Source organism: Somniosus microcephalus, chromosome 3 (assembly GCF_052327205.1).
Source record: "Somniosus microcephalus isolate GS21.2 chromosome 3, FLI_Smic_1.0, whole genome shotgun sequence".
Classification (NCBI taxonomy): domain Eukaryota; kingdom Metazoa; phylum Chordata; class Chondrichthyes; order Squaliformes; family Somniosidae; genus Somniosus; species Somniosus microcephalus.
The window spans coordinates 310092132-310108026 of NC_140989.1; the positions used below are offsets into that span (position 1 = coordinate 310092132).

Genomic DNA, 15895 nt, shown 5'->3' on the forward strand with positions numbered 1-15895 from the left:
CATGCCGGCCGTTGAGCTGTGGGCCCCTGTGGAATTTCGATCCAGGGCCTGGTCTAGCTGCCGGCACGCAGTGCTTGCGTATCCCAGGGGCGCAGTTAGTTCAATGCATCCCCTGTGATCACATGGGCCATGGAGAGCCAATCGGAGCAGGGAATGCTCCATTCATAAGTCTGACAGGAAGTGCTGTCAAGACTTATAAATACTACGCCCCCAAAACAGCACTAAATCTTCAAATAAATTAAAAAAACACATCACATTTTTAAAAAAACTATAAATTACATGAAATAACTATTTTAAACAATAATTTAAATTTTTGAAATTTTTTAAAATTTTCTAACGGGGCTAAAAATAAACTTACCTTGCTTTAAAGTATTTAAAAATAATAAACCTGTGGAAAAAATGTTTTAATTTTAATTAATTCACCACATACCTTGTAAAAAGCAGACCTTACGCCTGCTTTTTACATGTCTAACTTCTGCAGACTTACCCTCCCAGGAAAACCTGTAAAAAAAAACGAAGTTCGATGCGCACGCGCAGCCCCTCCTGCGCACGCGTTCGACCTCTGAACCCCTTCGTTCAGGGGAATGGAAGTGCCAGTTTCCTGCGCATGCACAGTGCATGCAGGAAACCGGCACTTCCATTGGGCCTACGGGTGAGTACCCCGTGCGTACTCACCCGTGGAGACCCGAATTTCTGGGCCCATAAATTAGGCTTTATGTAGAAATGCACATTCCAGATATGGCCTAACCATCATTTTAGAGAGGCATCATTACCTCTCCGCTTTTGTATTTTATTCCTATTGATATAATCCCAAAATTCCATTTTCCTTCTTACTGGCCTTTTTACTTCTATATCCATATTACACCTAGATCTCTTTGCTCGACCACTACACTGAGAAATTTACCAATGAAGGTTTTTTTTCCCCCCTTCTTTATTCTTGTTCCTAAAATGTAATACCACACATTGTTTTCTATTAAACAACATCTGCCACTTACCTGCCCATTTTCCTGGATTGTTTATGTTCTCCTGTAGTCTCCTGCATTCTTCCTGGCAGTTTGCTACTTCGCGGCTTTGATCAGCACAGCAATTATGTCTAAGTAGGTGATGTAATAGTTATTTATATACTAAGTCGAATGTCTGTAACCTTGGTTTGTTGATATGCATTTCACAAATAAGAAAGAACTTGCATTTATATAGCGTCTTTCGTGACTTCAGGACATCCCAAAGCGGTTTACAGCCAATGAAGTACTTTTAAATGTAGTCACTGTTTTAATGTAGGAAATTGCTTTGTTGAAGCTTCCCTTCAGGCACATGGTTTGAATAGTGTGTAAAATGAACAGTTTACACCAAAAGCCACGCTAACGACATCTGCAATAAAGTGACTTGTTTGGACCTGAGAATAGAATGTGCTATGGGGAAGAATGGATTATTATAGAAAATAAAAGCTGCATGTGACCGACAAGACCCACAGTGCATAGAAAGAAAATCCAGAACATTAGCAAAGGATAACTTACTCTCAGAATATGTGTTTAGATCATAATAGTCTTGACTAGTCTTTTTTCCACAGTAATATAAACCCACAACTATTTATTTCTCTAACTTGCAAAAGGAGAAAAAGCAGCACTAAGCATGTGGAAAAGATTGGCTCAATAAGTAATACGACTGCAAATGGAAAATTTTACCCTCTTACATTTTACCAAAGCTGAAAACCAAATAAGAAAATCATGTAGTATGAAAATCATACTTTCCAAATAATACTGTTAAATCTCAATGGCTAAGAATGACCCCATGCCCACTGTGACATCATAAATTAGGCTTTATGTAGAAATCCAGACATGGAATTATGCACATTTATGAGCAATGTCTCAAGTATGTATTGAATTAAAACAAATACAGAATTTCAAATCAAAGCACTTGCTCCAAAAACTGGTTGAATTGTAATACAGATTTTGTGGTTGAATGGGTACAGAGAAACCAATTCTAACTAATATAATTCACTTCACCTTTGAATAGTGCATTGATGAATAAACATAGGCCAGAATAGTGTGAAGGGTGTAAGTCAGTGTTCATCACAAATTGCTATCCTCCTATATATCTTTGTAAACATCTACATTTCTTGTGAGGTTGGCAGCATACAGGCATTTTACAATGGTGATGTTGATTTTGGGGTTCTGGAAGAGGCAGATAGTTGTGGCATGTGGCTGGACAAAAAAAAAACAGGAGGAGCTTGCAGCTTTCAGACATAAGCTGAGCTTTTTTCAACTATCCAGAGTCCCATGGATGAATTCATTCCTTTGCTTCGAGGAAGAGTGTTTCCTGGGGATAGAGTTTCACCTCCATTAATGTTTCAGTTGGATCAAATTGAGACACCTGTTAAAAAAAGAGAAAATATTACATTATTTCATTACAAAAAGCCAAGTTTTGAAATGTGTTTAACTAGCTTACTGCTTTACTGGCACAAAAACATAGATTTGAACAAGATAGAGGTATCTCATTAACTATATGAACAAAAGTAGATTGCTTAATAAGAGTTGTCCACATTTTCCCAACACAATGGACCAGATCCCTCAGAATAAGGAACACGTCTATGACCAAAAGGTTAATTGCTCATTGAACCTGGAATTACAGTACTCAAGCATTTGTGTTCCCAACCTGGGCACAGGAGCTTAGATTTTCCTCTACAGTAGAATTGGGGCACATCTTTGGTGTGGCAGAACTTCTGCCTGCCACAAAGATGGGCCATGATTCCAGTCGATTTTCCTACCTTGGGTCATAGGCATCATTTTGACAATCTTCCTGGTTTTCAATGGTGATGCGCTATCAATTACTCATAAAAGACTGAGAGTTAAGAGAGTAACTAAAGGCTTTTATTAACAAAAGAATGAAGGTCTGCCTCGAGTGGTCGACCGGTCCAGAATACAAAGGGCTGGGGAGCAGTCACCTTTATACTAGGACTTGTGGGAGGAGTCAGCTGAGGCATGTCCAGGCATGTACACAGTGGAATACAAACAGTGGTTTACCACATTCACCCCTTGTTTAAAATTGAGTCCGGTGGGGTGAAGTGTATTAAAAGTTAGTGTATTGGAGTCTCTCCGGAGGTCTTGTCTGCCGCTGTGATCGGCGTGGCGACGGCAGGGGTAGTGGAGCTTCCGGCGTCAAGTCCTGCGTAGGCTGTGGCACAGGCGTGTCGTCCTCGTAGATGTCGAGCGGGTCGCAGGGCCCAGGCCTGCCGTCTGCTGGGGCTGGATATCGGGTCGTGGGGGGGGGGGGGGGGGGGGGTGGTAGTGAGTAGTGGGTTACTGCGGCCCCCGAGGGTGCAAGGTCTCTTATGGAGACTGTGTTCTCCCGCCCGTCCGGGTATGCAATGTAAGCATACTGGGGGTTGGCGTGGAGGAGGTCGACCCTCTCGACCAGGGAGTCCGTTTTATGGGTCCTCACGTGTCTTCTCAGTAGGACCGGCCCTGGGGACGTCAGCCATGGCGGTAGCGATGTCCCCGATGCGGACTTCCTTGGGAAGACAAACATTTTCTCATGGGGGTGGCGTTAGTGGCAGTGCAGAGCAGTGACCGAATAGAGTGGAGCGCATCGGGGAGCACATCCTGCCAGCGGGAGGTTGGAAGGCCCCTAGACTTTAAGGCTAGCAGGGCGGCCTTCCAAACAGTCGCATTTTCTCTTTCCACCTGTCCGTTCCCCCGGGGCTTGTAACTGGTGGTCCTGCTTGTGGCAATACCCCTAGTTAACAGGTGCTGACGGAGTTCGTCGCTCATAAACGATGAGCCCCGGTCGCTATGGATATAGCTGGGGAAACCGAACAGGGTGAAGAGGTCGTTCAGACATTTAATGACCGTGGCACTGGTCATGTCCGGGCAAGGGATGGCGAACGGGAAACGGGAGTACTCATCAGTAATATTGAGGAAGTACACATTGCGGTCGGAGGAGGGGAGAGGCCCTTTAAAATCAACGCTCAGGCGCTCGAAGGGGCGAGTGGCTTTTATCAGGTGGGCCCTGTCTGGTCTATAAAAGTGCGGTTTGCACTCAGTGCAGACTTGGCAGTTCCTGGTCATGGTCCTGACCTCCTCAATAGAGTAAGGCAGGTTGCGGGCCTTGATGAAGTGGAAGAACCTGGTGACCCCCGGGTGGCAGAGGTCATTGTGGAGGGCCCGCAGTCTATCGATCTGCGCGCTGGCGCAGGTGCCACGCGATAGCGCATCCGGGGGTTCATTGAGCTTCCCGGGCCGGTACAAGATCTCGTAATTGTAGGTGGAAAGTTCGATTCTCCACCTCAAGATCTTGTCATTTTTGATTTTGCCCCTCTGCTTGTTGTTGAACATGAAAGCAACTGAAAGCTGGTCAGTGAGCAGGGTAAATCGTTTTCCGGCCAGGTAGTGCCTCCAATGACGCACAGCCTCCACAATCGCCTGGGCCTCCTTCTCAACAGCGGAGTGTCTGGTCTCCGGGCCTTGGAGGGTTCGTGAAAAGAAGGCCACGGGTCTCCCCGCCTGATTGAGGGTAGCGGCCAGGGCAAAGTCGGACGCGTCGCTTTCCACCTGGAAGGGGATGGATTCGTCCACAGCGTGCATGGTGGCTTTGGCAATGTCCTCCTTGATACGGTGGAAGGCTAAGCGGGCCTCTGCCGTCAAGGGAAAAGAGGTGGACTTGATCAGCGGACGGGCCTTGTCCGCATAGTAGGGGACCCACTGGGCGTAATAGGAGAAAAACCCTAGGCACCTCTTCAGGGCCTTGAGGCAGTGGGAGTTCCATAAGGGGACGCATCCGGTCGGGGTCGGGGCCGATGACTCCGTGTTCCACAACACAGCCAAGGATGGCGAGGCGGTTTGTGCGGAATATGCACTTCTCCTTGTTATATGTCAGGTTCAGGAGTTGGGCGGTGCGGAGGAATTTTTCGAGGTTTGCGTCATGGTCCTGCAAGTCACGGCCGCAGATGGTCACATTGTCCAGATATGGGAAAGTGGCCTGCAACGCATTTTGATCTACCATCCGGTCCATCTCCCTTTGGAAGACGGAGACCCCGTTGGTGGCGCCAAAGGGAACCCTAAGGAAGTGGTAGAGGCGGCCGTTTGCCTCAAAGGCAGTATACTGGCGGTCCTCAGGGCGGATAGGGAGCTGGTGGTACGCTGATTTCAGGTCAATGGTCGAGAAGACGCGGTACTGCGCGATCTGGTTGACCATATCAGCTATGCGGGGGAGTGGGTAGGCGTCCAGCAGGGTGTAGCGATTTATTGTCTGGCTGTAGTCGATGACCAGGCGCTGCTTCTCACCGGTCTTAACGACCACAACCTGGGCTCGCCAGGGGCTGGTGCTGCCCTCCATAATCCCTTCCTTCAGGAGCCGCTCCACTTCGGTTTTAATGAAAACCCTGTCCCCGGCACTGCATCGCCTGCTCTTTGTGGCGATGGGCTTACAGTCGGGGGTGAGGTTAGCAAACAGTAGGGGGGTGGGGGGGTGACTCTGAGTGTGAAGAGGTTGCACCTGGTGCGCGGCGGGCAATTTGGAAGCTGCTGGCTGCGGACTGTGAGTGGGGGTAGGGGTCCACCGTACGCCATCGTTAACACTTTTAAGGTGGCACTGAAAATCTAACCCCAGCAGGACGGCAGCGCAGAGGTCGGGCAGGACCAGAAGTTTAAAATGATCGTACACAGTCCCGTCTACTAAGAGTGTCACCACGCAGTAGCCGCCGATGTCCGCCGACTGGGACTCGGAGGCCATAGAAATCCGCTGGTGCGCAGGCAGGACTGGGAGAGAGCAACGCCGCACCGTGTCGGGGTGGATGAAGCTCTCCGTGCTCCCAGAGTCAAAAAGGCAGATTGTATCGTGGCCATTTACCTTAATGTCCATTGTGGAACTGGCCAGCTGGTGCGGTCTCGCTTGGTCCAGTGTAACAGATGCCAGCGTAGGGGTCGGTGTGTCGCTGCGGGTATCAGATGAGGCGGTGTTGGGGGCCTGCTGCGTTCCGGCTGTCGTCCAAGATGGCGGCGTCCATGATCCCCATGTGGCTGGAGGCGTCCAAAATGGCTGCTGTACCGGTGGTTCGCACATGGCCGGGGAGGCCCAAGATGGCGGCCCGCATGGCCCACACGCTGCGCTGCTGGGGTTCGGGGTGGCTTTGGCCCTGCAGACGCTAGCGTAGTGTCCCTTCTTCCCGCAGCCCGAGCAGATCGCGTTTTTCGCCGGGCAGCGCGCTCTGGGGTGTTTTGCCTGGCCACAGAAGTAGCATTTCTGGCCTTGGGACACTGCTGCGGTAGTTGGGCCGTTGTTGGGGTGTGGCTGGGGTGGCACGGCGCTATGAGGCGGTCCTACCGTGTCCCAGGCTGTCATTCCCCGCGGCGTCCACGGTGCAGAGGAGTAGGCATCCATGCCCTGGTAGGCTGCATCCAACGATAGTGCGAGTTCAGAGGCCTTGTTGAGGTCGAGGTCACTCTGCTCCAACAGTCGCTGTCGGGTGTAATTGGATCTGTGGCCCGCTACAAAAGCGTCCCGGATAAGTTCCTCTGTGTACACGGCGGCCTTTACATCCTTACAACCACAGGCCCGGCCAAGCACAGACAGTGCCTGAAGGTATTCCACGGTCGATTCCCCAGGTTGTTGTTTATGACTCCCCAGAAGGTGCCTGGCGTACACTTCGTTCACTGGGCGCGTGTACTGGTCCTTGAGGAGCTTGATAGCGTCCGCGTACGAGGTCGCGTCTTGGATGACCGAGTACACTCGGTGGTTCACTTTGGAGGTCAGGACATCCAGTTTGTCCTCGACCGATTTGATTGCTGCGGAGGCGGTCAGGAATTTTTCGAAACACTTAAGCCAGTGAGTAAACTTGGTGGATGAGTCCGCCTCCCGATGATCTAAGTCCAGGCATGCTGGTGTGAGGATCTTCTCCATTATAAAAATTTTGTTAATAAAATTGATGCGCTATTAATTACTCATAAAAGACTGAGAGTTAAGAGAGTAACTAAAGGCTTTTATTAACAAAAGAATGAAGGTCTGCCTCGAGTGGTCGACCGGTCCAGAATACAAAGGGCTGGGGAGCAGTCACCTTTATACTAGGACTTGTGGGAGGAGTCAGCCGAGGCATGTCCAGGCATGTACACAGTGGAATACAAACAGTGGTTTACCACAAATGGCGAGTCCATGTGGAAGGGAGGGTGGCAAATAGCAGTGTGAGGCCTTGGAGACTTCTACTCGCCAGTAGCTTCAATGCTGTCAGTATAAGTCAGATTTGGCACTGCCTATGTAATTGATCACTGATCGCTGCACCACCCATAGAAATGCTAGACAGCAGGGAAGAACTGATGTCCCTGGCACAAATGATGGGAAATATGTTGGATGATGTAATTCCCTTATTTGCATAGTATTACAATACATCCACCCCATCTATGGGCTAATATATTGTACTTTCCCATACACATCCAGCAGGAAATCCCAGAGGCAGAAGGGATGAGTGCGGAGCTGCCAGATTAGCTGCTGTTATATTTCCCACCTCTGCACACCCCAGTTCCAACGGAAAATCTGCACAGAGCGGGCAAAAGATCCTCGCTGGAATCATTGCTGACAATGGGAGAACAAAAATGGTACACGCAGAAGAGAAAGCTATTTGAATCATATGAAAGGGCTTAGTGTGAAAATATACATAAACAAATGTGTGATTTTTCTATGAGGTCTATTTTCTATGATAATTCTGCATGGTACAGTGTGTGGAGGAGAGAAGGGAAAAAAAAGAGAAATTACATTTCAGAGCCCTATTACTAAGAATATTCAAGTCTATAAAAGTTTTATCAAAGTTGTAAAAAATTGTCAGTAAAGTAACAAATGAAAGTAACATTTAAACACTGCTTCACAACAACTAGAGCGTAGTGCCCTAACAGGAACTATTGTACAAGTGCACTGGGCTGGTTAAAAAGGTCATTGTGGTTTATTAGAAGAAAAATTCCTGTAGTTCAACATTCAAACAGGTGGGATGTTAAAACAATTAATACATGCTGAAATGTATGAATTATTATCACCATTCTCTGTCACAACACTGCAAGTATTTGAATACTATTGAGACATAATCAATAATGTTAAGACTTACCTTTTAAGTCTATATTTACTATAGAACTTCAGTAATGTGAACAAAGTACCTACCGTGCTAAATTCCTATTTTAGTTAGCTGGCTGTACATAAAGTTTAATGAATGAGTTCACAAAAGCATTTTATTAGTTTCTTAAAATGAAAAAAGTAGTTTGCAATGGTGTGACGCTTTCAAAAGAAATAAAAGCCCCAATTTAGATATACCAGTAGTTCAAATTAAAACTTTTTATAAATTTTTGATAGATCATTTGACAAACAGTAACTATAACACTGGGAAAACAAGTTTATTTTACATTTCTAAAAATAGAAAAAATATGAAACTTTGAATATTGTTTCCACAAAAATAATCTTACAAGGTGGATTCTCCCTATAAACATGCTCTTTAGAATAAAGAGGCCAAAATGTTCTTCTGAAACATTTGTTCTTTGGACCGGCCAAGCTTGAGAGAAAACTCCCCATTTAAATTGATGTTCATATTTTTCACTCTATAACGTGCATTGTATGCATAGATCATGCTGACATCCTACACCGCATAAAGGTGTTTTTTATTTGGAGGATAGAAAGATTGCAGAAATTGAAGACTTTATACATGCGTTTTTAATTTACCGTAAGAACTTGCATTCCATTAACATACAATTTGGTTGTATAATTAAATTTTGCCTCGAAAAATCATCTTGTATACCTTGCTTTCTCTTAGGTCCAACTTAAAGGGGTATCAAATAAATGAAAAAAAGAGATGCCAAATAGACGGCATAAATTATCAAAATGTGTTAAGCCACTCGTGCATGACTTCATAATGTACAGCTCTTCTCACACTGAACACTTTCCCATGAAAGCACCTCTTGAAACCTAACATGTGCTAAGTCGTTCATTTTATTTCCTGTTTAAGGGATTGTCTTCTTGTAAAATAAAGTATACCACATTGTGGAATTTTGCAGTTTGGCTAACTGCATGGAAGATCCTGAAAATGCTTCTGGATTTTTTTTGAAGTAGCTAAAGGGTGTCTTAAACAATGCAAGTCACAAGAAAGGTCAAATTGATGCAGTGTGGGAATATTGTAAAAGTTTTTGAAATGCATACAGGCATACTATAAGATAATCTATAATAATCTTTGTACAAAGTGGTTCTTTTAGCTTCCACTTTTTGACAATAGACAACTTTGCCAACAATTAACCCAAAATACTTCGACACTGAACTGCTCGTCTTATATTGATGAATGTGTCACAGAGTAATAGCTAATCCAGGGAGTGTGGCTAGTGCATTCCCACCATCCTCTATATACAATACATCACCTTGTCAAAAAATACTAAGAGACTGTTACACATCCATGACACATAAAAGCTGTGCCCACTTCAGAGAGACACATCCATCATAACCTGAGTTTATTCCCATCCAATAAAATCTCATAAAATTTACCATGAAACTATTTTATATTGCATATTTACTATAGAAGACTTCACATGCACATCATTCCAGACCAAATTTATTATCAAAACAGAGGCCATTTCCAAAAAAAAAAAATCTAGTGCAATATAGATCAGCAAATTCATCTTCACACCACCTTAAAAAGTAAGACTAAGGAATAAAATAGTACATTACTCATTGTAGGTAGAATCTTCCTCTTTATTAAAAAAAAAGTTAAACCTCCACATAAAAATAGGGATTCCTTCCAACCCAAGTCTGGAGATATTTACCCAGCTCTGCTGATTCAGTGAATCAGTCTGAGTAGATCATCAATTCTTTGGATGTATAAATATGAAGATCAGGGAAGCATGCAGCAAAAATAACATGCTTATAATGGGAGATTTTAATTTTCACATAGACTGGGAGAAGCAGAACAGCTCAAGTAGTGAAAGGCAATGATTTTTTGTTTTCCAAAACATTGGCCCAGAATTTGCTGGAGTGGGGCATCACGTGGCATGTCCAGCTAGACTTTTTCCCCTCACTGCGTAAGTATTGGAACTGATGAAAGATCATCAACCTGAAATGTTAACTTTACTTCTCTCTCCAGTCGCTGCCTGACCTAATGAGTGTTTCCAGCATTTTCTGTTTTTATCTCAGGAAAGATATATTAAAAGGGGTATAAGTGCAGATTCACCAGAGTACCAGGGCTTAAAGGGTTAAATTGAGTTGCATAAACTTGGCTTGTATTCCCTTGCGCTTAGAAGGTCGAGAGCTTGAATCCCTTTAAAATGATAAGGGGATTCAATAGGGTAGATGCAGAAAAATCATGTCTTCTGGTCGAGAAATTAGAGCTGGGACATTTGTGAGTGAAATCAGGAAACACAAAGGCTAGTGGAAATCTGTAACTCATTCCCCCAAGTGATTGTAGATGCTGGGTCAATTGAAATTTAAGACCGAGATCAATGGAGTTTTGTTGAGTAAGGGCATCAAGGGATATGGATCAAGGCGACTAAATGTAATTGAGGTACAGGTCAACCACGATCTAATTGAATGGTGAAAAAGGCTTGAGGGGCTGAATGGCCTACTCTTGATTCTATGTTCCTCAAAGCACAAAGGAAGGGATCTTTTGAGTCTAGTAACAATTGAGTCCAATTTCAATGCATGTAAAGGCATAATTCTTCTTCACTTGTTCAATCTCCACATAGAAATAATAAATGCACCAAAACAGTACAAAATATTGGAGGTATATCTTTGAGGATATAAATACGCCCAACTGGGAGTATAGTGATGGCCTGAGCCGAAGACATAATGGCCCAGTAATTCGGGTCCCAACGCGTGAGTAAGCACCGTGTACTCACGCATGGGCCCGATGGAAGTGCCGGTTTTCAGCATGCACAGCGCATGTGCGGAAAACCGGCATTTCCTTTCCTCTGAACCAAGGGGTTCAGAGGTGGAACGCGTGTGCGCAGGAGTCTGCGCGTGCGCGCTGAAATTCCTTTTTTTTTTTATATACAGGGTTGCCCGTGCGATAAGGCCTTCAGTTTTTACGCGAGAAAAAAGCAGACGCAAGTACTTAGTTTTAAAAGGTAAGTGGTCTATTAATTAAAGTTAGAATTTTTTTTCCACAGGTTTATTATTTTTAAAGACTTTACAGTAAGGTAAGTGTATTTTTAGATCCGATTTAAAAAAAATATTTTTTTCAAAAATTTGATTAATTGTTTAAATTAGTTTTTTAGTTATTAATAGTTCATTTAATTAGTGGGATTTTTAAAAACTTTTATTTGAAGTTTAAGTACTGTTTTGGGCGGCCGGAGTTTTCATGAGTTTGACAGTTCTTACTATCAAACTCATGAATGAACTTTTGCAACCTCCGATTGGTTGCCCAGTGCTCACGTGATCCCAGCCGGCTCATCGAACTAACTACGCCGCTGGATCACGCAAGCACAGCACGCCGGGAGCTGAACCGGGCCACTGACAGGAAATCCACGCAGGGCCAGGCTTCAACTGTCGGCGCGCTATGTAAGTGTAGGTCGGGGGCTTGCACCCGCGGGAAGCCCCCGACACCAATTTCTGGGCCCACACTTTCAAAACCATTAAGATTTCTCCAGATGGCTGCCTTGCAAACAGTATCTAGAGAATCATTATGCATGTTCGCCCACAAGGTGGACATGCGTGAGTGAGCTTTAATTTTCCCTGGTGGTTCCTGTTCCCACAATTTTCTAGTCTTTATTTAGTGATGGATTTTCACAATATTCTAGTTCCATACAAAACTGTTGGGACATATGAAGGTTCTTAGTTCTGCCCAAACAGAAGGCTAGTACTTCCATTGAAGTGGGTATTGTTATTTCATGAGACAAGTCAAACTTTATGCATGAATGAAGGATGTATCTTAATTTGGTCCCATCCTTATCTCAAGTATGAAATCCAGCACCAATGCAGGACATTCACAAATACTCTATTCGGATAGGAGAGCTCGTAAACCAGCAGTTTCCAATACCTAAAGTAGAGGTCACAGGAATCCATGGTTGAAAGAGTTCCAACACCAATCAACTCAGAACCAGGTTTAAGTCCGACACTGGAACAACCCGAGCAGAAAGGGGTCAATATCTAAACCTTCATAAGTTGGGACAACATGGAATGCTCTTCTGTTGCCTCACCCAACAGCAGAGGGTGATAGGCAGAGAGAGCAACAACAGGATGTAAGCTACAATCATTGCAGAAAAGTTATCATAAATCTAAAATACTGTCTACTCTTCCTAATTCAAAATTGCTTGAAAAAAATTAAATTATCCAGTAGTGCATTATGTAATTAGAATGAACCAGAACATTAAAGGAGGGCAGGAAAACTGCAGCAACACTCAAAACAAAGAGTCATAAACTATCAAAACAACTATAAAAATGCATGTGATCAAAACCTGAGTGCTGTACAAGCTTTGCACCATCAAATTTTCAAAATACGCTGATTCTGATTTGTCACACTGCTTTGTCCAACATCGAGTATTGGATGAGCAGAAATTTCCTCCAATTAAATATCAGGAAGACCAAAGTCGTCATTTTCGGTCCTCGCCATGAACTCCGTTCCCTAACCACCGACCCCATCTCTCTCCCTGGCCACTGTTTGAGGCTGAACCAGACCGCTCGCAACCTTGGCATCCTATTTGACCCTGAACTGAGCTTCGGACCCCATATCCTCACCATTACAAAGACTGCCTACGTTCACCTCCGTAACATGGCCCATCTCTGCCCCGCCTCAGCTCACCTGCTGCTGAAATCCTTATCCATGCCTTTGTTACCTCTAGACTTTACAATTCCAATGCTCCCCTGGCTGGTTTCCCACCTTGCATCCTACATAAACTTCAGCTCATCCAAAACTCTGCTGCCCGTATCCTAACTCGCTCACCCATCACCCCCGTGCTCACTGACCTACATCGTCTCCTGATTCGGCAATACCTTGATTTTAAAATTCACATCCTTGTTTTCAAATCCCTCCATGGCCTTGCCCCTCCTAATCTCTGCAACCTCCTCCAGCCCGACAATGCTCACAGATCTCTGCGCTCCTCCAATTTTGATCTCTTGTGCATCCTCGATTTTCACTGCTCCACCATTGGCGGGCGTGCCTTCAGCTGCCCAAGCCCCAAGCTGGAATTCCCTCCCCAAACCTCTCTGGCTCTCTATCCTCCTTTAAGACGCTCCTTAAAACCTACCTCTCACCTGTCCTAATATCTCATATGTGGCTCAGAGACAAATTTTGTTTGATAATGCACCTGTGAAGTGGTTTTGGACATTTTACTATGTTAAAGGTGCTATATAAATGCAAGCTGTTGTTGCTTCCTGCTGACAGCACATTTGTCCACAAAATTGTCAATTCTATTTAGCACACAGAAAAGTTCCATCAGGACATCTTGCTTAGTTGTCAGTTGATTGCTCAGGAATCTCACTGAGTCGGTGCATTGAGTGTAAGCAGAGTTTGGTAAGTGGGAGAAAAAGTCATTTAAGTGTATTTACTGAATTTTAGTGAGTGAAAAAGTTAATTATTTGAAGTGAAATTTTTATTTTTATTTCTTATTTTTTTTATAAAGAGTAAATTAAGCAGTTGGGGAGTTTAAACCGGAAGTAGAATCTGGGTATAAAAAGGGGCGGGCTTAGTGCAGCTGCACTGAGTGCGGTGCATTGAGTGTAAGCAGAGTTTGGCAAGTGGGAGAGTTCAGGCAAGTGGGAGGTGAGGGGGTGTTTTTGCTCTGTTTTGCTTCCCGCTCAGGCTAATCCAGCATTGCGGAATCGGAGCAGCGAGACAATTCAACCGGACAGGCCCCACAGACAGCATTCAAAAGGGAGGTTGGTAATCAGCTGGTTGGTAGGTCCTTTTCCTTCTCTTCTATACCTTTATAAGTTGGTAAGTCCTATTAAATAGTGGTGTAATATTATCATCTATTTCGGGGCAGAGGGCCTTCATAACTAATAAGAAGAAATTTAATTAATTACATAGATATGGGTGAATAGGTGATGTGTTACTGTTGCGAAATGTGGGAGCTGGTGGACCCCATTGAGGCTCACAGTGATTACATTTGCGATAAGTGTTTGCTGCTAGAGGAACTCAGGCTCCGTGTTAAAGAGCTCGAGACCGAGCTTCAGACACTGCGACACATCAGGGAGGGGGAGAAGTTCCTGGACGCTATGTTTCAGGAGGTAGTCACACCTATGAAATTAATTAATGCAGACGTAGTCCGTGGTCAGGGACAGGACAGTGTGACTACGAGTGAGGCAGGTACAGGGATCCAGGAGGGAGTGTTGACGGAGACGCAGCCCTTGCTCTTGTCAAGCAGGTTCGAGGTTCTTACTCCCTGTGAGGGCGGGAGCGGGGACTGCAGGGAGAATGAGCAACCTGGCCACAGCACCGTGGAACAGGGGGCCATTCAAGTGGAGGGAGTAAAAAGAAATGTTGTAGTGGTAGGGGATAGTATCATTAGGGGGACAGATAGGGTTCGCTGCAGTCAAGAGCAGGAGTCCCGAAGGCTGTGTTGCCTGCCCGGTGCCGGGGTTAAGGCCATCTCTTCTGGGCTGGAAAGAAACTTGGAGTGGGAGGGGGAGGATTCAGTTGTCGTGGTCCATGTTGGTACAAACGACGTAGATAGGACAAGGAAGAAGGTTCTGTTGAAAGAGTATGAGCAGCTAGGGGTCAAATTAAAAAACAGAACCGCAAGGGTAATAATCTCTGGATTATTACCTGAGCCACGAGCGAATTTGGCTAGGATAAATAAAATTCAAGAGTTAAATGCGTGGGAAAACTGGGTTTTGCTTCTTGGGACACTGGCACCAGTACTGGGACAGGAGGGAACTGTTCCATTGGGACGGACTTCACTTGGCCAGTGCTGGGACTAGAGTCCTGGCGAATCATATAACTAGGGCTGTAGAGAGGGCTTTAAACTAATTAGTGGGGGGGAGGTTTCTAGAGAGCAAATAATAAAAATGACAATGGAGAAGGTCATAGACTTAGGTAGCAGTGGGGGAATTAAAAAACAGAACGTGTCAGGAAGGGACAGAAGGTATGGAGTAAAAGGTAAAGTAGTAAAAGGGGAAAAAACAGGAACTAAGTGTCACAAAACATATTTGAAAGTTCTTTATCTGAATGCGCGTAGCATTCGTAACAAAATGGATGAGTTAACGGCACAAATAACTACATATGGGTATGATCTTGTGGCCATTACAGAAACATGGCTGCAGGGTGACCATGACTGGGAATTAAACATACCAGGTTATTTAACAATCAGGAAGGACAGGCAGGAAGGAAGGGGAGGTGGGGTGGCTATGTTAATAAAGGAAGGAATCACTATAATACAGAGAAATGATATTGGGTCAAAGGAGCAGGATAGTGAAACCGTTTGGGTGGAGATAAGGAATAATAAGGGGAAAAAAACACTAATGGGCGTAGTCTATAGGCCTCCGAACAGTTGCAACTCTGTTGGACGGAGTATTAATCAGGAAATAGTTGAGGCTTGTAATAAGGGAACAGCTATAATTATGGGGGATTTTAACTATCATATTAACTGGACAAATCAAATTGGGCAGGGCAGCCTTGAGGATGAGTTCATTGAGTGTATTAGGGATGGGTTTCTTGAGCAGTATGTAACTAAACCGACCAGGGGGCAAGCAACCTTAGATTTGGTCCTGTGTAATGAGACAGGATTAATTAAAAATGTCCTAGTAAAGGATCCCCTTTGAATGAGTGACCATAACATGGTTGAATTCCATATTCAATTAGAGGGTGAGAAGATTGGATCTCAAACAAGCGTGCTGAGCTTGAATAAAGGAGACTATGAAGATATGAGAACGGAATTGATTAGAGTGGACTGGGAAAATAGATTAAAGGGTAAGATGGTACATGATCAGTGGTGTACATTTAAGGAGTTAT

At 44.6% G+C, this 15895-nt stretch overlaps 1 protein-coding gene across 2 annotated transcripts in view; it reads right to left on the reverse strand.

Annotated features, from left to right (window-relative positions):
• Positions 1 to 1671: 1671 nt before the first annotated feature.
• faf1 (Fas (TNFRSF6) associated factor 1) overlaps positions 1672 to 15895 on the reverse strand; it is a 499151-nt gene continuing 484927 nt past the window's right edge. For both annotated transcript variants that reach the window (XM_085982899.1, XM_085982900.1), the window contains exon 19: positions 1672 to 2370. In XM_085982899.1, the coding sequence (XP_085839025.1) occupies positions 2287 to 2370 (84 nt within the window). In that variant the 3' untranslated portion in view covers positions 1672 to 2286. The remainder of the gene's footprint in view (positions 2371 to 15895) is intronic.